The sequence below is a fragment of the Diprion similis genome, chromosome 2 (genome assembly GCF_021155765.1).
Source record: "Diprion similis isolate iyDipSimi1 chromosome 2, iyDipSimi1.1, whole genome shotgun sequence".
NCBI classification, from domain to species: domain Eukaryota; kingdom Metazoa; phylum Arthropoda; class Insecta; order Hymenoptera; family Diprionidae; genus Diprion; species Diprion similis.
This window is the reverse complement of record NC_060106.1, coordinates 13,792,793-13,814,402: the sequence shown is the minus strand read 5'-3', so window position 1 is coordinate 13,814,402 and position 21,610 is coordinate 13,792,793. Positions and strand designations below refer to the sequence as shown.

Genomic DNA, 21,610 nt, shown 5'->3' with positions numbered 1-21,610 from the left:
ACTACAAATGTATATATGCATATACATATATACACATATGTATATCTATATATATATGTATATAGATATTGTGTGTGTATATATAAGGTGTACAAATTATTAAAGCTCAATATCGTTACTTCGTTAAATCGTAACTGCGATGATACAAACAGTGTGTAAACCGCGAGTAAAATTCACATTATAAATTAATAGTGAATTTTTATTAGATGTATAATGCATATCGAATTCCGAATTTAAGTTATTGTCTGCATTGGTTCTGGCTGCATCTTGGTATGACGTATGTCGGTCATTGTTTGCGCTCGGTTCTTCGAGCGGAGAATTCCCCCCGAATCCCGCGGCTAGTCTTTCTGCAGGAAGAAAATGGATTTTAAGACCCTCCATCGGTCCCCGCGCCGAAAGAATCGACAAGCCGCGGTTAGGGAAAGGGCCCAAAAAACCTCTTAGACACCGATGCAAACAGCGACCGAGGGGATCGGAGATATCCAACAACCGGAGCCCGCCGAACAAATCCGAACATTGAATGGACACGGGCGTTTGCCTAGCTGAACCGGACCCTCATAGTCTCTCCACACGAACCGCGGCCGGACAGAGTACAGAGCACATTATAGACAACTTCAAGCAGCAGCATCCCGATTTTTCGAGATCCGATCTCTCGTGCCATTTCGCTTTGCAGTATATTTCTCTCTCTCTCTCGCTCTCCCCCCTCTCCCTCTGTCAAGCAGTAGCGTATTAAAATTTGTTGTACAGCTAAACCCACGAGAGTCCAGAACAAACGCCGATGTCGGTATGTAATAAAACGGTGGTAATTGAATGAATGGATAGTGGGTATGTATGTATCTTTCTATATGCAATATTAATGCAATGTGCGATGCAACACGCACACACGCGCACACACACACACATACACATTAGTTGGAGTGGTAAAAATTTTGGGGTGCGTTTCGCGTGTGAGGGTGTAAATATATTAACAGGTATGTGTATAATATACCTATAGCTATAGCTATATGTATAATTTACATGTATAGTGTATGTATATGCTTAGCGATGGACGACGAGAGAGCTGCGGGAGATAAGGATAGGTGAAGTGATTTTGGCATATGCCGTTATGTAACTGGTATTAAAGTCTTTATTATTATCTCAATGTTTGAGCGAATGACTTATGTTTCTTTTGGCATTTGCGTCTGGCACACGGGTATAGGAACCTTTATGGTATACATACACCCGGGCCACATGGCGCATTCATTCCGTATTGGAACTCCTTGCTATTAACACGTAAATATGTTTATAACTGTTCGTGATTATAGTTTTCTCTTTTATAGGTAAAGTTTTATAAACGTTAGTTTTAAATGCGGCCCTCTGGGTTCTTTTCCGTTGTTTTTTTTTTTTTCTTTGCTGGAGGGGGGCGTGCTCGTTATATATGTAATACAATTATAAATTCTTATATTCAACGTCAATAAGAAGGAAAGAAAATGACAAAAAAGACAAGAAAAAGGCATTCATTATTCAAATACACTCGCGCATACTTCGAACGTCCGACAAAGCATTTGCACCTCTACTTTCTCTCTCTCTCTCTCTCCCTCTCTCTCTCCCTCTCTCTCTCCCTCTCTTTCTCTTTCTCTCTCCCTTTCATGTTCGCATCTACAACATCACATTACACGCACTCACACATGCGTCGTGAGATATTCGCTCAATGCATGCCACGTTTCAACTACTCACGCATTCTTACTCTGCACAGGCACGCAAGACTCTATACAATATCGTATTTATGTTTATACGCTTTGGTAATAACAGCAATAATAATCGTAATGATAATAATAATAATAATAATAACAACAACATTAACAGTAATGGCAATGATAATAATAATAATAATCATTGTGAGAAAAATCTCGGATGATGTTAACGATAATGATAATCATAATAATAATGACGAATAATTCATTTTTAAATAAAAATCGATGCATAAGTAAAATAATAACGTCAAAAACACGACAAGAGAACGAAGTGGAAGTAAAAAGAAAGAAAGAAAAAAATCATAGTCGCATTTGACGATCGTTGATGAAGTTTCGTGCTGGGTAAATTCGTCACTGCAGGGACAAAGATATTTTGTTACATCGGGTCGGCTCGCTGCGGAGGAACAAGCCGAGCCAGGCTAGACTAGTTGTCTCGTCAACCTATCTTTATCCACCGGTCAATCGAGTATTCGAGCGCTGCTATCCACCTGCAAGACAGAACACGTAGGAATCACTTCTGGACGCTGGAGTTACAATTTGCACGGGTACATTCGAGGTGCCCACCTTTCGAACGAGATTGGCAAAACGAACAAGGCACCTCTTTGCAAAAATTGCCAGTGAGTTTTATAACTCCCGGATGACAGTCGGTGCTAAAGATTCTCATTTTCTGTGCAATCTCCTTCGAGAGTTACTCGATCTTGTGGCTTCGGGTTAGCAAATTAATGAAACCATTAGCATGATACGCACATGTTACGCAGGTGCGGTATTTTTTACCGAGATGAGAGTGCGGAGGATTTACCTGCGGAGGGTCTGATTGTAAGTCATGGCTGATTGCCGGGGCTTGGTAATTACAGTCGGGAATGAATTGAATCGGTAATTTGGGAAATAAGGTCGTTACTCATTAGCCACCGAAACCCTTTCGTTTGTTACACGGTCCAACTTGTGCCCGGGCTACAGGCTTGTATGTGTACTCGGGCGACCGTAATCTAGGAACGTGATGCGACTACTTATGGGCAGTGATATCCTCCCAATGCACCTCTAATCAACGGACCCGAATACACCGATACACTTGGTTATATTCCAAGTGATTTTGATATTCTTGAGCATGAATGGAATGTCGCATTCAGAGATGGTCGATTATGGTCCCTAATGGTAGAAAAAAGAACCAGCACATCGGAGAGGAATAATCGAAGGTGATTTCTTTTCCTTATCATCTTACAGCTTCTTACCTCTTCTTATCCATTTCCGATTCTGTCGCGAAAATGTGACTCTTTTGGGAAGAATCTGGCGGCTGTAATTCGAAGGCGTGTTTCCTGCCCTCCGCGGAACCGGATGCACCCCAGTGAACGGAAAAGCCACGAACACAGGCGATGCCGAAGGCGCGTTCGGCGTTGGCGTCGTCGTAGAAGTAGAGGACGGCGTCCTTAAGGACGCAGTATCTGCGGGACCAGCTCGAGCCGAATTCCCTGGTATGAGCGCCCTGCTGCTTACTGAGGTAGCCGAAACAGTCCGGCCTCTGAATCGTGCAGGGAGGCATTTGCTGTAGCCTCAACGATGCGTTCAACCAGGTGTCGCCCTGCCGGATAGACGTCAAACAAAACTTCATTTGACAGCGGTCGATCCACCGGCCTGACTCTTCCATGTTATACGGCGAGCGTGTTCTCCGCACGGTCGAATGACCGCCGCTTCGCCACCGCTGAACGATTAATCTCACCGTAAGATCTACGCGACGCGTCTCGGCGATCAAGACGTTTCCTTACTTTCCTACTTGCACATCGATGCATTACAAGTTTTAATAGACTCGATCCGTCACCACGTCGCGTACGATGGTAGCTTCTATTAAAAGTGTTTTAGTCTTACGCTACCTATTTCAGTTTCATTGATCTAATGTGACGTTGAAAATATTCTGTTTAAACTCTTTTCAAACGGTCTAAAAAATTGCTACCTTTCGGTTGGCTTTTGATGGGTATACCTACATCTTTGGAGAGACACGCAGGAGGAATATGATATTCAATAAAACAAGGATAGCGTTCAAAAGTCAAAGACTAAAAAGTATATGGACTGGATTAGCCCGAGTGAGATAAAAACGATCAAAACCCTTGAGAAAATTTTAAATCCTGGTTAGTAAACAGAAGTAATAGACCATCCAGTACGCGACTTCGACTCGGGGCCATAATCCTGAACTGAGCCAGAGGGCCACACACTAAAAATCCGAGACTCCGGGTAGTCAGATTAGGTTAAAGTCGTCTGGACGGAGTAAAACCTATCTACGAAAGATTGATGCAAGGATATAATCTTGGAATACACGTCGAAGTGGGACCTCGTTATAAATTTGTCCTGGCCACCAGGTTTCGTATCACCTAATAGAAGTAGTAAAATCTATTCCAAAGAGGTAAGTCCTTATTCTTGCTCCGCTACGCGGGATATAAATGTCAGCGAACTACCCGCGTTTCGAAAAAGAAATTTAAGAATAAAATTCGTCGTTCATAGTCGTTTTAAAAGCCTCTAATGAATCTTTTAAATTTTCTTTGCTATAACTTGATATCGAACTAGCATTCTCGAGTGGTCGAGCATAAGGCATAAGGATCTGTGCGCGCGGGAAACCGTCGATAAGGTCCAGGGTAACCCGATATAAGGATCCGTATCGAGATTAGAATCACCAATTAAAGCAGAGTCCGCTTGGCCGGTCCGTCGTTCGCCCTGGAACCGTTCCTCGGACGTACTTACCTGGTTGTTCTTTTCGACAGCTTCTTTTATGACCGTCGCCCAACGGCTGGCTGCTTCCTCGGTGTCGGCTCCTAAGTGCAACGTTGGCGCTCCGGGTTTCGTTATGACGAAGCTGTGGGGTCTGACGTCGGGAGTTGGCGTTACCGCGTACTTTAGGAGCATCACTGCTCCTACCGGCTGTGAATCCTGCGGGAGACAAGGAGCGTGTAAGGGAAACGAGGATCATAGCGTGCCGTCTATCTGACGGTCTGTCGGTGTAATAGGTATAGTATATGTATATAGGTATAGCCGGTTACTGGTGAGCGCCAATTTCGTGAGAGAGACGTCATTTTTCATGTTTAGTTTAAAGCCACCAGCTCACAGTTTGTTTCTATGTTTAGATATAGAATTCTTTTGATCGTGGACTTTTGCCAATTGAATTTATTTCAAGGCCACACATTGGCAATGGACGGCCACCAAAACTACCGAAACGTTTTACGTTTCCGCTAGGCTCGTTAGCGCAGAAAAATGCTCGATCATTTAAACAACCTCGCGTTTTTTCTTTTTCCTTTTCTTTTCTTTTGTTTCCTGTGTCGGCTTACTCCGGTCACAAATGAAACTAAAAATGTGTAGAACCTTTATCCTTGCACGTATAGTCCGTTGCGTTATGAATAACCGTTCTTTCATCGCCGCCTGCGGTATAACGAAAGGCATCGTGTAATCTTCGAGTAACTACAGTCTTCGTCAAGATATTGGCTAGTGCTGGTGGTATATCTGTGCAGCTGATAAGTCAAGGATCGTTCAAGTACCGTGAATTGAATCGACAACGAATAATCGTCAAAATTCTCTCAACACGCTTTTACTTATTTTCTTTCTTTCACCTATGCGTGCTATTGTAGGTATTTTCGTCACGCGCAAAACGTAAGCGGGCAACTCATCTGACATTCGGTTTCTCATTTTGTTGGGTCGTAAGAAAGGTTTATGATTATAGTAACTTTACACCCCCAGTGGGTTAATAAATATTTATATCCTGCAGCACGGGCAGGAGTAGGAGTAGGGCCGCGGCGAAACCTCGGTAACTATACGAATGCGAACGGTCTGTTTTTAACTCCGCGGTGCTCTCATGAATTTTTCAGAAACGCCTTCGCCGCGGACCCGACAAATCGAGTGTGAAACCTCGCAACTCTCCAGGATATCCCCTGCTGGTGCAGCAGGCTCTCCGCTCACCGCATCAGTCTTGTAGCAATAAAGGCAGTTGTCGCGACGTAACGCGAACCATCTTCTGACCCACTTGTCCGACGTCGAAGACGTCGAAGTCGTCGCCCTCCTCCACAGGTACCCGGAGCAGAGAGGCGCCTCGGCTGGCCCGTCCTTCGAGCCGCTCCTCGGGACCTGGGGCGCCAGGATGTTGCAGGTCCGCACGACCTCGAGCTCCAGGATGTCGGTTCCCGAGTGCGCGAGCCTTACGACTTCCGAGTGAACCGCGTCCATGACGCTTCTTCCGTTTACGGATATGATGATGTCGCCCACCTCGAGGCCGGAGCTCTCAGCCGGCATATCCGGCTCAATTACCGATACCACGACGGGCTTTGAGCCGTGAATCCGGAACCCGAACTCGCCCCCAGGCTCCCTTTTTACGATCACTCTTTTGTCGCTTTCTGAAAATATCGACACACATATTACATCAGTCATGGCTGGCGGTTTTCGGCCGCGGTGAATCAATCCGCCCGATTCCTCGAACAGGACCGCGTGAATAAATTCTCATTACACAAAAGTAAACCCCCCCCCCCCTTCACATCCCTCTTTCGTATACCCTGTACAATACAGCTGCTTCCGGGGCGCATTCGCACGCCACGGCTCCTGACTGATTGATTTTTCCTCCTGTTTTGTTAACGCGGCTAACGGGGTGAACGGCTCGAGCACAAAACGAGGAAACCTTCCAGCAGCTCTGACCCAAATTCAACGAGCCGATCTTATCAAGCGAATTACTTGGCCGGGCACTCGGCCCATTCATAAGTCACGTTTACCTCTCAGATTGATCTTTAGCCTCCGGTATTCCCTCGGAAGCTTAACGCGCTTCCGGAGGACCGGCGCTCACGCGATTCGATGATGAAGGATGACACGCGACGTCGTGCCGTATTTCGGACCCGGTTTCGCTGTTTATGCGGCTTTTTTCGAGCCCCGCGTTGCGGGAATTCGGCCAGCGAGCCGTCAACCGTACCTAGTTATGCAATCCCTCGGACGCGCACCTTACACGCCGCCCGTATAATGCCGACGTCAGAAAAAGTTATTTAACAAAATCGTAATGGATGGTAGCGCTTTTGAAACGGCGAGCCGTCCGTTATGTCACATCGTGTATACACGTACGGTGTACACAGAAACCCCGAGCAAATAGCGAAGCTGTTACGTCACCGTCGCCTGCCAAGCCGGCAAGTGGTGGTCATCATTTACCCCCGCACCGTCTTCGCCGCTGCAGCGCGGTTACTTTGTCAGCTTATTCTTACAAATACCGGTCATTCATCTTCCATTCTCTGAAGCTTGACGATGGAACCATCCGGTAAATTCCAAAAGAATATTACACCTTAAGAACGACGCAATTTAAAGTCTACATCTTTTCCAGGCACGTTTGAATTTCAAAAAGAATCAACGATGTATAACCCGAGGGAAATATTCTTTCAAATATAGTACTAATGTACTACAGTTTTTCGGTCAAATGAATCACCCCGAAAATCATTACTCTAACAATTGTAACCTTTTTTTTAATATTTCCGGGCGAGATGGTCTGGCATCGATCGATTTATCCGAGACGAGTATCAGTCAATTCTGATCGAAAGGTAATGCAGTGAGTAAAAGATATCCACCTTCATCCGACCAGACATCGAAGCTTATACATCGTTATTCGCGATAGCAACACCGCAATATCCATTCGGTCAGGTAAGTTTTTCGATCAGAAGGCTGAGCCGTAAAAAGTAATACCATCTTTGACGAGCGGGAGAACACGAGCTTTTCAGAGAGTCGCATATTACATATCTCTATCTGTGTACATATATTTATATTGTACTATTGCTGAATGCGGCACTATATTATAACCTGCAGACGAAGAGGAAAAACGATTTGAGACTTATTTTTATTCACACGTTCCAAACGTTTTCCTCGCGATTCGAGCACAAGGGCACGCGTGCCGATCCCGTCATTTTGAGAGGTTGGCGGTTTTTTTTTTGCCGGCAACCGCGTCGCGTCCGTAGATAACAATTTACCGGGGTATTTTTATATGAATTTACGATGACTGTGAAACCTATTCCTCTCTTTCTTCGCCTCTTTTCACTGATGCCGTATTTCAGAACAACATTCGCGGTCGCGAATTTCGCTGACAGTTCAGAAATATTACGAATTATTAAAATAAAACTTATTTCCGATTAATAATTGTCACAGGCAAAGTATTACAAGGACTCGATTAATACAGTTTTTCAACTCCCACTCGTGACAGGTTTTTTTTTTTTTTTTTTTTTGGGGAGGGGGGGGGAATAAATCTACGGCTTCAAATCGTGAAAAATTGATCTTTCCTTTTCACGCAGTGTTGCGATAGTAAAAAAGTGTTTGCAGTCGTACTACGGTTGTGTGAGGCGCTCGTTAAAATATTTTTAGATATACGCATATCCCCACGGAGTTTTACGCTGGAACGTATATAAAACGCGTTCTGGTCTAAAATTGATAAGACCTTCTGCCTGCCGCGATGGTTTTTCGCCTCGTGGAATTTCTTATTTATTTCAAGCGGTGCTATAATTTGATGCAAAGAATCGGGTCAGCTTCGCGATAAAATTACACCGTGGATTGTTTTTGACGGCTTCAGCTGCGTGTGTCATATCCGTCGTAACATAAGTACCCGGGAAAAATAAAAACACGATCATTTTCGTGACGAGATATTCAATATACGGAATTTTATAGCCATTGACAATCACGTACACATCATAGGATTTTTAGGGCTTTTTACGTGCACTGGAGATTAGCTGAAAACAGCAAATTGGGGAACACCATCGGCGGTGGATAATAATAAAAAATTTTATTCTTACAAATTAACAAATGGGAAAACTTTAAGCAATTACGAAACTAAGAAAATTCAGCGATGGAACAGTACACGGCAGTGTAGTCGTAAGTATACATGAAAGTAAGCAAATAAAATAAGGTAATTAGAAAGCCAGCAATTATAGTAGAACGATAAATATGATATTATGCGGACTGAATCGGGCAGCGTTGTGCAGTAATAGGACGCCGTTATTTGAAGTAATATACTCGAGTCGTATTGTGCAGCCGAGGGTATAATTTGTTAGTGATGATGGTGCTTTGTGCAGTGTAACGAAATATGCAAATATACCGGGTGGCGGAACGCCGAGCGTGGTCAATGCTTGGCCTTCCTTGCACCAGACCCTGAGCATACATTTCAAAAGATCTTCAAGGGCGCGCCTCAAGGAGACGTCTTCTTCTCCGATCTCGGGTGGGCACCCGGAACCCGCGGCGTCGCACACCATTTCTTGTTGCACGGGAACCGCTTTATCCCGTCGCGAAGACACCTTCACTTGTACTTGCAATCACGCACCACTTTATTGAGGGATCAACGAGGAAAACGTAGAAGGAAGAAAGCGGAGTCAGTTCGAAGTGACGAAGGGAACGGCGATAACTTCGCAAGTTTAAAAGCTCTATCGTTGAAAATACGCGCGGCGAGTTGAAGCGGTCTTTGTCCGATGGAGATTTTAGGTAGTACCCTGGTGGAATGCGACTTGACGCCCTGACCCACTGACTGTAGCCAAAAGTTCTTCTTCTCGGATCTCCCCTACTCTCTCTTTACTCCATCTCTCTTTCTCTCGGTCTCTCCTTTTCTCTCCACTGCCGCAAGCTCATCTCCTGAAGATTTCGCTCAGCGGCAGCGCCGCGACGCCGGGGTTTATATTTAGCCACCGCAGTATTACGCGACGCTTATTTAAAGAATTGTGAAGAACCGGATGACAATCCCATCTGCACGTCATTCCGATCGTAGTCGGACTAATCCAGCTTGATCAATCGCCAATTGACACTAATTGTCATCGATCGGAACAGACCTCGCAGGCTGCAGTGTCCCGACAATACGAGACTCGGCTGTCGCATGCGTTGCACCAACTACTCCAAGCCCCCGACAAATTTCTTGAAAGAAGTATTTTCCGATCTGATTATTGGTACCGCGTGTCTCGAGCCAAGATAAATAACCAGACGGCTGTCTATTTTGATCCTGTCTTAAACTGCATGGGTTAACAAATTGCCTGCCGCAGTTTATCGGCGTGGCGTGCCGGAGCTGTAAACAATCCATTTGGATCGAGAAATGCGGGGGACGATTTAATGCGGAGGTAATCGGTGCAGCGAAGCCGCGCCGTTCTTCTAGCCACAGCAAAGTAATACCCTGGTGAGGATGCAACGACGTACCCACGTCGGGGAAATGGTCGTGCATTAGGATGAGTCTGGTGGGAGCAGACGTGACGCAGTGACCATCTGGTCCATTCCCTGGAGAGAATGCGGCATCGCGTCGCGTCGGGAGGAACGGTATAGAACGCTGCAAGCTGCAGTGCGGAGTGCCAAGTAAAAATGGAGCATCAGCGTATGAAGTGTGTGCGTCGCAACAAAGGAGCTGGATGCGGTAGAAGACGGGGGAGAAAAGAGAGAAGAAAATTAGGGGAGTGGGAGGGGGAAATGGGAGATAAAAAGACGCCGAATGGAACGCCGGAATGTCACGTTCTTGGACCATGGGCTATATATAGATGTGCCATCGACACTTTGGTCTTTCAGAGCGACGTCTTCGCGCCCAAGTTTTTGTTATGGCAGTTGGCGTGAACGGTCCGGGGCTTGACGCGTTACGCAACTCCGACGCCTACGATGATCGTCACTTCAGTCTCGCGAGGCGTGCGTCGACGCGATTACCTCCGAGTGTCGTGGTCAGGACACGCGTGCCGCGAAGCGGGATCCCCAGGCGCCAGCAGATCCATCCAAGCACTAGCCACGTGCAAAAATAGCCGTTCCTAATCTGCGGCGAACGCGACAAAAAACCGAAAGAAAGCTGCGTTCTTCGTGTTCAAAAGAGTTTATTTCCCTCGAAACGTCTATTCGTGTATGTATAATGAGAAGAAAAGGAAACAAGCGTGCCAAGTGGAGGAGCGGATGGAGGAGACTCACTCAGGCTCTTCATGTGGATCCTTTTCTGCATCTCTCCGCTGATCTTCGCGTGAATCATCCTTCGTCTCGCGCCGTGGTACTTTCGAGCAAAACACTTCTCGCTCTCGGTTGATCCCTGCGAATCTCGACGCTCCCTTCCCGGCACCCCGTCAGTGCCTACGTCGTCTTCGTCGCCGCGGCTCTCCGGCTTTCGCCAAACGTGACTGCCGCGAAAATCTTCTATGCATATCCAGTCACCGGTTGCGTACGCCTCGAGTTGTCTAGCGTCATTTTCTCGACCTGAAATTCAAGAAGATTTCGTTCATTTTCAAGATCCCAAGAATGCCGAACTGTGCAACGGAAACGATACTGATGCGCAAAAGAAAGAGCTCACCAGTTAGAACCTCCATGCTGGCGTCGGTACTGCGAGCCTGAAGTCTCCGTCGACTGCATTCTTCCCGGGGGCTGCTGGACCTCGCATTTCTTTCCTCGGATTTTGCCCGGACCTCGGAACGACTCCCGTTGCTCCAGAGATGCCTCCGTTCGCTTCTATCCTCGGAGCGGAATCGTTTGTCGAATTTTTTATACAATCGATGACCGGAGTGCTTGGTAGTCGCCTTGTGGCCCTCGGGGGAATCGGCGAACCCGGCTGGCGGTTGGACGATTTCCTCCTGGACCTTAGGTGAGGGATAAAAGTTGTTCTGAAGAATAAATTTGGGTGGAGAATTGGGCAGAACCGAATCGCGTATCGCACATTCGAGCCCTAATAATTTTCTTACGTATCTCTTCACCAAATCTTCAAATCCCAGACGCAGTAGTGCATTAAATATACAGTTGTGTACGGTTTCTTCCATATACTTAGAAACGGCTTGCGATAAATTATTTCTCAGCATGGTAAGACCACAGACCGAATAAATTAACCCGTGAATCCTGCAAGAGAGTTAAGACCTTGCACACGAAGACCGGCTACTTTTCCCGAAACTCCTGTGTACGTTTCTTTGAATAATGCAATAGTTAGTGGTATACCTTTTTATTAAAACTCTTTACAACACAGCCACTATACCGACTCGGACCGACTAATTGGCACCTTCAGTTTATTATTCTAATTGTCGCTGTGTCACTACTCTGCATATGCTTTTGCTCTGCACAGTCGAAATTAGATACGTACGAGGCAAATACATATTCTTGAAACAAGTACTCCTTTGTTCACAGCTTTTCCTCGCTCTAGCCGTGCTTTCAAATGTAATTCACTTCTTCCACCGCTTTTGCACGCGCTACACTTACAGTGTTCGCATATGTCCATATACCGCTGATCAGTGTAGGCGTACACATACAAAAACACGAAGTATACGTAACGAAAAACGATACGAAGAATATAAAAGCCAGTTCGTGTATACAGAGATGAAGAAGCTTTCATCTGCCGCGAAAAGCCGGAAGTCGATAATGGAGCGGTCGACGTATAACTTGCTCTACTATGTATGTCTTCATTCAAAGTTTATTTATTTCGAATATTCAGGCCGAGGGGATCTAATATCACAAAAATTCCTTTCCGGTTCACGCTCAGCCGAGGTATTTCGTTATTATAGGGATGTATACAATACCTACGTGGCGATATTTAATTTTGCAGAATTACCTCACGACCACAATGGTGACAATGAGGTGCGTCCAGAGGTTCTAGACTGGCAGTAACGCAAGAGGAGTGGTCTGCACCTTCGCTGTAAAAGACGCTGTCACTTCCGGGACTAACTGACCTCAGGGACTCGGCTGACAGTGCCTTTAGACGCGCTTCTGGACTCGGCGACTTCACGATTATCGTCGCGTGTCCGTTGTGCCCAGGACTTCGTTGATAGTGTCCACCAGGACTCAGTCGACTTGAAGAAATCTCCTCCACGGGCCTGGATCTTCTTCTGGGAAGACTTCCGGTCAACGCCGCGTTCTTGTCCTGAATTGAAATTGACAATTAAGTGCATGAAGGTGAGTGTTCTTCTGAAAATGATTTACCTCGTTGCTTTTCCGTCGCGACGAAATATAGCCTCCCGTTTTTCTTCTAGGACTCTCACGCACCCTCCTGTGTCTACCTCCTTCGATGCTTTCCCTATGGTGATGGTGATGGTGATGATGAAGGTGGTAACGATGGCTACAGCTCGAATCATCCGACGTAGGGACGTGGGTCCCGTCTTCGAGTGGTTCTCGCCAGTCGTCTTTCTGTGGGCTTCTGATGATCTGCTGCTGCTGAGCCGAATCCCTCTTCTTATTGTTCCGATGAGGACTTCGCGTGTTAAGCGGTTTGCCTCTCAGTCTGTGCCTGTGACTTGGAGTCGGGCTCACGTCCCGATTCTCTATATATCCGTCGACGCGTCCATTTTCCACCTCAGCGCCTGGCTGAAAGTCCAAGGTGAAAGTTTTTCGGCGTCTACGTCTCTCCTCTTCCGACCACAGGTGAGTATCCGGTGGTGACTCTGCGTAACCGCCAGAACTTGATCGGCGCTCTTCCTGCACAGATAAAACCATCGTGAAAGAAATTGGCTAGGTGTAACAACTATACTTAAAAGATCAGAAACAGTGATTTTCGGTCATCACGTAGCGCTTGGCGGCTAATCATTCGCTCACATCGTGGTCTGGTTCAGTTTCAGAGGCAGCACCACTGAGAGGTGCAGTTGGGTAAGAATCTTGAAGAGGTTCCGGCATGGCGTCTTCGAGGTCATAGCTACCGGAGCTACTGCTCGACGTCGATCTAGCCGGAGATGGGGGTGGTTCGATTCCGGGAGAAGCTTCGGATTCTTCAATGATGGCCGGTGGACTGCAAGGCTCTTCGACGACGGCCTGAAACAGGTATAGTCATTCTCACTCGATGAACTTTTATCGGGGAAAGCTTATCGGAGCGAAAAAAAGTTTTGTATATTTTTAGCACGCTCGCGGGAAGCGGAGGAAGAGAATTTTATTGGAAAAAAAAGTTTAGAATCGAGACAAAGTATTGATGAAGAGCCCGCCTTCTGTGTTCGTAAATAAGATTCATGACTTTACGAGCGAAGTATCTTGCCCCTCCGGTATCTCCTATACACCCGGAATAGAAACTCCTATAAAATGTCCATAAAAGTAGAGGGCTCACCCGACCTAACCACCCCGACACCTGATCGAATAGCTTATCAAGGTTTCTCTTACCTCACTTCGCGCTAGACTGTAAATGGAACTAGCGCTCTCGAAGGAACTCCCATCGGCCGCAGTGGCTGTAGCAGAGGCTGGCGCAGACGGTACCGCGCCGGAGTGAAGTTGAGGATGCCGGGACCGGGAACTGGTGGTCCCAGAGTTTCCCGTCGTCGTACCTGTCCCCGTAGAAGTATTTGCCGTCACGTAATCTTCAGTCGTTGACGTCTCCGAGACGTCTGTATTCGTTCGACCTGAGTCCGTCCTGACCAGACTCAGACCGAATTCACTGGATGACTGGGACTGCGGTTGAGACAACGGTGGTGGTATCGGACTTCGTCTTCGAAGACCGCTTCGTTGTCTGCCATTCCGTGCGGACGACGGGAAATTGTCAATGCTAATGAACAAAAATAACCTCGTAAGTCTCGTCATCCTTTGACTTTTAAAACTTGTTTCATTCCAGACCGAAATCACACACCTTGGGACGGGGCTGACTGGGGTGGCTGGCTCTAAACGAATCCTGGGACTCGGTGGGCCAACTTCCATTTCATCTTCGGCGTCCAGCGCCTCGGTGTCCATGGAAGATCGTTGTTGGTGCTGGAGGATCAGAAGGTGTCTTCTTCTGGAGGAAGGCGTAAGAAGGGCCAAGGAGTCAGCCTGCAACACTGTGGCTTGAGATTCGTTCCATATACCGTCGCTGTGGTCTCTGGTTACGTCGTTCGCTAAAGAGTCACTCGAAGCAAACGGTGACCCCATTATGCCGACTGGGAGCTTCGCATGAAGGTGGTGTCGGTTCGATGATACGCTACCGGGACTTTGCACCGCCCTCTGAGGTCCTGAAATATTGCGATAAAGCACTTACAGTTGATTACTCGGATGATTGCGCGGAAATTTCCGGGCGTTGATGGAATGTACCGAAGCAAATTGGACCCGAACAAGGAATGGAAAACGGTCAGTTACGGTGTTTAGAATATGCAAAAAGCAAACTGATTGGTTATTTAATTTCACAAACAAAGACGCGTATCTTGAGAATAATACAAAAGTTATGATTTGTTTGGACCCAGATCGAAGATGACTCGGCGTCAAGTTTATTTACGAGCTGACATTAATTTCCAGCTGTGCTTGAAATGCTATTCATCATCGTGCACGAGGAAAGGAAGGGAGTTTATTTACAATTAGTCTAATAATACATTTTCTCGGAAGTTAAAGCCTAACTGGAGCGTTTATTACTCCACCTAAGAAGCTTATATAATACGGAAATATCACCGTGTCCCCCGAGTCTAGCCTGTTCTCAAAGACAAGTTGCGTCCAATTAGTTTCGGATTTTCAAAGTATGAAAACGTAAGTATATTTACAGACCTGATACCAGAGTGGGTGTCGTTGGCGAAGTGGGAAGTGATCTGGGTAGTATGGGCTCGCCCGTGACCGTTGGCCCTGTACCTAGATTTTGAACTCCATCCTCCAGAGACACGCTCCTCTTTCGGAAGAGCCCTCGTTTGATTAAATTCTCGTGAAATTCCTGAAACAAATGCGATAAGCACTCTGCGCAATGCCACGCCAGCCCTCTGAGCAATACAAGTACCTCATCGTAGTGTTCTTCTCCAGGTGGCGTAGCCCTCAGAAGTGCAAGGTCGTCAGGGGTTGAGGAAAACAAGATGGGAGTTCGGGTTGATTTGCTCCAAGGATCGTGATGATTTCTTCTGCACGAGTGAGGGTAGCTTGGCTCACTCGTCTCCCCTATCAACTCTCGCCGTTCAACCTGAATCTCACCGTCGGAAAGGGTCTTTTGCAACGGAACTATCCTCCTGCACGGCCGTGGCGTTTGACTGAGGCTGCTCCGGGTACGAGGGGAAATCGGAGCCGGTTTAAAGTCGATCAAAATTTCCTCGTTGTCCGAGTCAACGAGTCTCTGATCAGCCTAAAGTGCAGGGATCGGAAGATGCGAAGGTCTTAGTCTTAGGAGTGGTGGATAGATATGAAAACTATCACTCGAATCCTCACCTGGTTTATCGCGTTGTCCGATTCTCCGTTCACCCGGTCGTCGACAGAGGGTTGAGGGATCGGCGTTAGAGAAGTTGGTGGAGTGTTGACCAAAAACGGTGACCTCGGTGGTTCCTCGGACTGCGTCCTCTGGAGAGGTTCATGCTCAATATCTGTGTTGCCATTGATGGGAGTGCCGCCGGGTGAAGTTGCTCCCAAGGGCGTTCCTAACTGTCCGGCCTCCGAGTAGCTCTTTGTCAGTTTACGTCCATTTAAAATTCCGTTCGTCTGAGCACCCTGGGAGACCATCTTCACCCGATGAATCGTCCTCGGGCTAAGTGTTATGGGAGCCACTCGCCCTCGTAGACCTTGAGGAACTTCAGTCTGCGTGGCCTGAGTCTTCATCACTCCACGTTTCGGTGGTTTTTCTTTCACGGGACAACAAAAACGATTAGATTAAGATCACCCCCCCGGGCAACACTAACGCCCACCAGACAATCCAGACTCACGAATCAAGTGGCTTCTCGCGCGGTTCGTGAAAGAACAGGCAAAGAAACAATGAAATTGTGCCACTTTCTTCTCTTTTTTTATGAACTGTTTTTTCTTCTTCTTCATCCGCTCTTATCGAACTACCAACCAAAGCCATTGGCCCTTGACTTACCGAGTACCAGAACACGAGGGTCTCCAGAGTTAGCGTAGGTGTGCGTCAAGGGTAGAACGGCGGAAAGGGATCCTTGCATAGTCGGCTGAGAGTCAATGAGACGTTCGTGGGACCTCGGGGGGCTTCTGGATCGTGGTACCTCGAAAGACGTCAGGGTATGGGACCTCGCGAAGCTGACGTGCTTCGGTCGCGGTGGCTGCTGGGGTGCGGGGCGATGGTTGATCGAGGTTGGCGCGGTAAGAGTGGGCGGTAAGACGGGTCGAGGACCCTCCAGTCGCGTCGACTCCTCGTCCTCCGGTACCCACGTGTACCTTCAATAATTAATCGCAATTCATCCCCATGGATCCGTTTCGATAGATGGACCTTCTTACAATTAGTCCCTGATCACTTGATCCACGGCATCGGTATGTAGGCCACGGCTCACGGATGTCGCGGGAAGTGCAAGACTCTCAAGTCGCGTGATTAATAATTAAAACTAATTGTGAGCTACATTCGTCCAACAGGTAACAGAGCTTCAGGCTTCGCATTGCAGCTCAGCCTGCCCGGTGTGGAATTACCGCGACCTTCGGGCGAAGAGCTGGGGTTTCGACCCATCCTGACCTCCCGACGCTTCTCCCTCATCCGATACTCCAATCACTCGGAGCAATAAGTCTCGGTTAAGTTTATTGGAAGCTAAGGGAGCACTGGGACGTGGTTAGTGCTAGCGTTAAATTGCAGTTAGGAGTAGACGCAGCTTAGGTATAGGGTTACCCGCGTGCGGTGCTTGCCGAGAAAATACCCAACAACATCGCTCAGCTTTTACCCAATTCCTCTTTAGACTCAGGGAATAAAAGCTCCGTGAAAGTAAACATCTTCGCTTGATTCTAAAGCACATACCCAACAGAAGCGGCTCTTCAATCCCACAGCTGCCAACGCTGCCTATAATACACATCTACGTGGCGGCTGCTCGTATGTGAAGAATCGAGCGTGGGTATAAACCTGCATATAAATGTGATTCGGCGAGACCGCGTTATAACCGGGACATTCTCTTCTCTAGCATTACGGCCGAACTCGCGATGAGATCCGTTCCCGAACCCGCTACGTGACCTCGATCTCACACCAAGACTTAAAGATATCGAGGCCTCGCTTTGGTCGAAATTTCGTATCAAGGTCAATTGTGGCCTTGCACGCCATTGATTATGAGACAAATTAAAGCGAACACCAGGCAGGATTGTGATCGGCATGCGCGGGAGGCGGCGATACGAGTTGCCAAATAGAGCTACAAGTTGGTGTATAAAACTGGAGTTAAAGGGATGCAGGGTGGCAATGCAGAGCACTCGATAAATTTATTGCGGCTGCGAGAATCTGGGCATAAATACCAACACCGAGCGAGTGCCAACTTTCGCTGTAATTGCAGGCTATACTCTGGCCACTCTGCCGATGCATGACGGTGCTGGGAGCCTTTTGGAGCTGCGCTGATGTTGCAGGCTGAATGATCTGTGGGTACGATACTGGCTATGATTTATTGCCCGTTCACAGTGCAACGTGAGGTTCTTGCAAATGTGCTATGAGTGGTTGCAGTGTCCGCCGAATTGAGAAATAATTTTCAACAAAAACTGGAGCATTTCATTGAGCGAGATCGTAGCCGCATGCCATCAGGAATGATGAATTAGTCCGGTTAGCGAGCGTCGCGTCTCTGTAGTTGGAAACAATTTTTCGATCGATGAATAGAGAAGGGACTCTCTGACGGGGTAGATGCGGGTTGTTTACGAAGTCGAGACGCGTCGAGTCTGCAGAGTATAATGACCGTTTCAATCGCCATTTGGCAGCGACTCAACGAACGTTAACTCTTGCGCAGGGTCCTCCTAAACGACCGTATTTCGCGAAGGCGTCGGGAGTCGTTGCAACGCCTCGTTCTAACAGTAGGATACCAAAGCCCTGCCACAGCATGATGACACTAAGGGAGGATTGAACACCTCGGGAAACGATTCGTCGCTTACCTTTTAGGATCAGGAGTCGTGCAAAAGGAAGTCGGTCGTCGGCGGAAGTAGGAATTATCCGGGTAGTCCTCCTCGTCCGTGTCGTACCTTCCCTGCTGGCCCCTCGCCTGCCCCGGGTGGGGCTGATGGTAAAACGTCCTCGGGTACGGCGCGTCGAAGAGATTCTCCTCGCTTGGTGCCCCCCGGACGCAAGCCGATAGGAGGGACGTCCTCGCCGAGGCGCAAGGCGACGGACCCCGCGAAGAGAGGCACCCGAATATCCCACCCCCGGACCTTTCTACTGCGTCCAGCTGCCGGTTTGTTATGCAGTACTGCTCCTTGATGTCCTCGCGCGAGTAAAGCGGCGTCGCCCGACGCTCTCCCCAATCCCCGTGCAGCCCTCCAACACCGTGGAGGTCGGCCTGCGTCGAGACGTCCACCTGCACGCCCACCGTTGAGAGTCGAATTATTATTTTTCTTCATTTGTTCGTTGACAGGGAGGGTGGATGTTATACCTACGAGGCAAGTGTCTTGGCTCTTTTCGCAAACAACTTGTTTGGCTGAAATTAATCTTTTAACGACGCCGCCTTATTGCGCCAGCTTGCTGCTCGTTTAAAGCTTAATCGATGATAAGGCAGATCTCTGAACCTTCGTTTTTATGATTTGAGACGCCTGAGATAAAAGCCCTGGTGTCAGGGGATACTGAATAAAATATGCTGCGTAAATAGTCTACATAGTTTCTCTCGTAGTCTCTCTATTCAAATGTGTAGTTTGCCGCACCGAAAATAGGAGTTTTGCGTTTCTTACCATTTTTAGTTTCGTCGAGTCAACACACTGCGCCGAAAAGGCAAAGCATTTCAAAATAAAGTAATGATTGTCCTACGGTTCAATATTATATATTATAATTAACATTTTTTATAGAAAATTTTTACCGTATTCACCAAAAAGAAATCAGAAATTCATCGTCTTTTGTTATGCATGGGCATTTTTGGTCTTGCTGCAAATGATTCGATCGTGTTATCGGAGGATATTCGTATCGGATTCCCAAGAGCTTCGATTTCGAAACGAAATTGTATCTCGCGAAAGTCGCCCTTAGTTACTCGTGCGATCCTTGACAAAATACGTCTATGAAAGATTATACAAAATCCCTCAGCGAAAGTGGAGAAAAAAATAATAGATCGAGGACGAATGTAAAGCTTCGAAGAGATAATTTGGCGAAACGGTATTCCTTGAAAATATTGCCGAAATTTTTTTCAACTACCGTGATATTAAGTAAGTAGTAAACTCTGTTTTACTGGAAGAAATTGAAGTGAATTCTTCCCCATAAAGACGCGCTTCTCTATCTGTAAAACGAAGCAGAAGCTATTTAACAGGACAAATGTGAACCAGGGGTATTAATTAGCGAGAGTCCTATTAAACGAAGATATCTACATTGGATCTATTGTCAGGAATATCGCGCTCCTCTGCATTCAAGAGGTGATTGTACTTGAATATGTGGTAATTAAAGAAGCCTAGCCTGCAGGCTCATAGACTCCACGGGCTGGCGTATAATCGGTTTGAAACTTGCGCATAATACCCATTGCAGAGCGGTGATGCAGCGATCTCACCTAAAGGCATTAAGGCTCTAGGGTGAACAGCGCGGTTGGTATCGGACATGCACGCCGTGTCTGCGGATTAAAGTAATCAGTGAATGCCCGCGGCGATTCTGTCAACCGCACGATAGACGGAGATCAGAAGCTGAGTTGCAGGTAAATGGCTGAATCCCGAGACAAAAGCACCCGTGGGTTTTGTTATTCGAGGTACGTCAAGTGAATCGTGGTTTTCCTGAAATAAATATGTATCTGTGTACACCCGGTGTACTTAATTTTGCGGCGAAAAAAGGAAAAAGAAAAAAGGAAAACACGACATTAATTTTCCCAAGAACCGCGAGCTCCCGCAGACGCGCGATAATTAAATCGGAGAGCAGCTACATCATACATCTTGAATTTAATTATTCAAGTTAGTACGTGTGCGAAGTGCTCGGAGTCAGATTAACCAGGCAGTAACTTAAGGCGTCGGGTCCTATTAAGCTACACCCCTTTCGCCCAGCGTAGGATGATATTTTCTCGCCGACTCTTAGAGAGGGTGCGAGGACACGGAGTCTCAAACTTTCGTGGGCAAGTCGTCGAGATGAAAAGGCGCGAGACGTAAAGAGAGACGGATCCGCGGGGCCGAGGAACGCCTCGGGTAATTGACCGTAATTAAAGTAGGGGGTGGCGGAAGCGGAGACGGGGTGGCTGACCTGGGGATGAAGGATGCCGGCGGGACTCAGCCTCGGGAGAGTGGACGACGGCGGCAGGAGCGTCGTCGTCGTCGTTGTCGTCGTCGTCGTCGGCGGCGGCAGGGCGGTGGCGTTGCCAGAAACCGCGAGAGCGCGGGGGTTCATGGCGATTTCCTGGTGCCGCGTGACGGGCCCCGGGTGACCCCGCGTCCCCAAGGGCCCAGGCCTCGGGGTCCCCGACATACCGCGTGGCTGCCTCGCCCGTGGGGCGATATCGATCGAATGTGTGTGTGTATGTGGAACCGATGGCTCGAGGATCCTCGCGTCGTCGGCTCGGCGCGACGGCCGTCCGTCGGGAGGCGATCACTACCTGTCCGAACCCGGCGCTATGCCCGTCATCGTCGGCACTCGCGAGCTGCACTCCTTTCCCGGGACAACGAGACGGACTGCACGCGACACGACGCGAGACAACTGCACCAGGAGGTGAGGCACGACGGGCGGCGTCCTCACCGCAGTGTCTGCCTCTCCGGAGGCACTCCGAAGCGCCACCGTCGAGCCGCGTCGCGGCGCTTGCGTCTCTGGTCCAGTGTCGACGGTCGACGGCCGACGGCGTCGTCATGGAAACCCCTCTTCCCTGCAACCGTCGTCGTCGCTCCCGATAACTCGACCCGATTCACGGCCCTCACGACGACGCCGGCAAAGTAGATTCTTACACCGGGAAGGATTAGAGGGTACGTACGCCGATCTACCCGCACCGAGCGTGGGTACCTAAAGACGGATATGCGGCCTAATCGCCCGTGCCCAACAGATATCGCTATTTATCTCCCATAAACGCGTCCCGATGTACCAGCCGCATGTACCTGCTCTTCACTAATATTTCTCAATCTCGCTCTTTTCCCCCCATAGATTGTTATTTACCCACCCTCTCTCGTGTTTACCGAGTGATCAACGAGATTGCGGAATGTCCACCCCGCAGCCGATCTTCTCGTTTCAC

General features: G+C 48.0%; 1 protein-coding gene across 4 annotated transcripts; it reads right to left on the bottom strand.

The window, feature by feature from the left end:
• Positions 1 to 1,872: 1,872 nt before the first annotated feature.
• Positions 1,873 to 20,978, bottom strand: LOC124416603. Of its 4 annotated transcripts, none has more exons than XM_046897824.1 (17): positions 20,638 to 20,978; positions 18,378 to 18,796; positions 16,399 to 16,709; positions 15,759 to 16,165; positions 15,340 to 15,675; positions 15,117 to 15,276; positions 14,236 to 14,593; positions 13,776 to 14,154; positions 13,224 to 13,436; positions 12,615 to 13,106; positions 12,247 to 12,555; positions 11,008 to 11,290; positions 10,635 to 10,913; positions 5,667 to 6,097; positions 4,461 to 4,646; positions 2,963 to 3,309; positions 1,873 to 2,221 (listed from the first exon to the last, which is right to left on the bottom strand). In XM_046897824.1, exons 1-17 carry the CDS (start codon positions 20,857 to 20,859, stop codon positions 2,170 to 2,172), a joined length of 5,184 nt encoding a protein of 1,727 aa, XP_046753780.1. In that variant the 5' UTR covers positions 20,860 to 20,978; the 3' UTR covers positions 1,873 to 2,169. The 4 variants fall into 4 exon arrangements, with proteins under 4 accessions (XP_046753780.1, XP_046753781.1, XP_046753782.1 ...); XM_046897825.1 differs by having other exon boundaries at positions 15,177 to 15,276; XM_046897826.1 differs by having other exon boundaries at positions 18,465 to 18,796.
• Between the last annotated feature and the right edge of the window lie 632 nt (positions 20,979 to 21,610).

Coding starts and splice junctions, on each gene's coding strand:
- LOC124416603 (XM_046897824.1), bottom strand. CDS start 20,859: ATGTCGGGGACCCCGAGGCCTGGGCCCTTGGGGACGCGGGGTCACCCG. Junction 15,676..15,758: donor CGGACAACGCGATAAACCAG/GTGAGGATTCGA, acceptor CCTGCACTTTAG/GCTGATCAGAGACTCGTTGA. Junction 10,914..11,007: donor CAGCATGGAGGTTCTAACTG/GTGAGCTCTTTC, acceptor CTTGAATTTCAG/GTCGAGAAAATGACGCTAGA.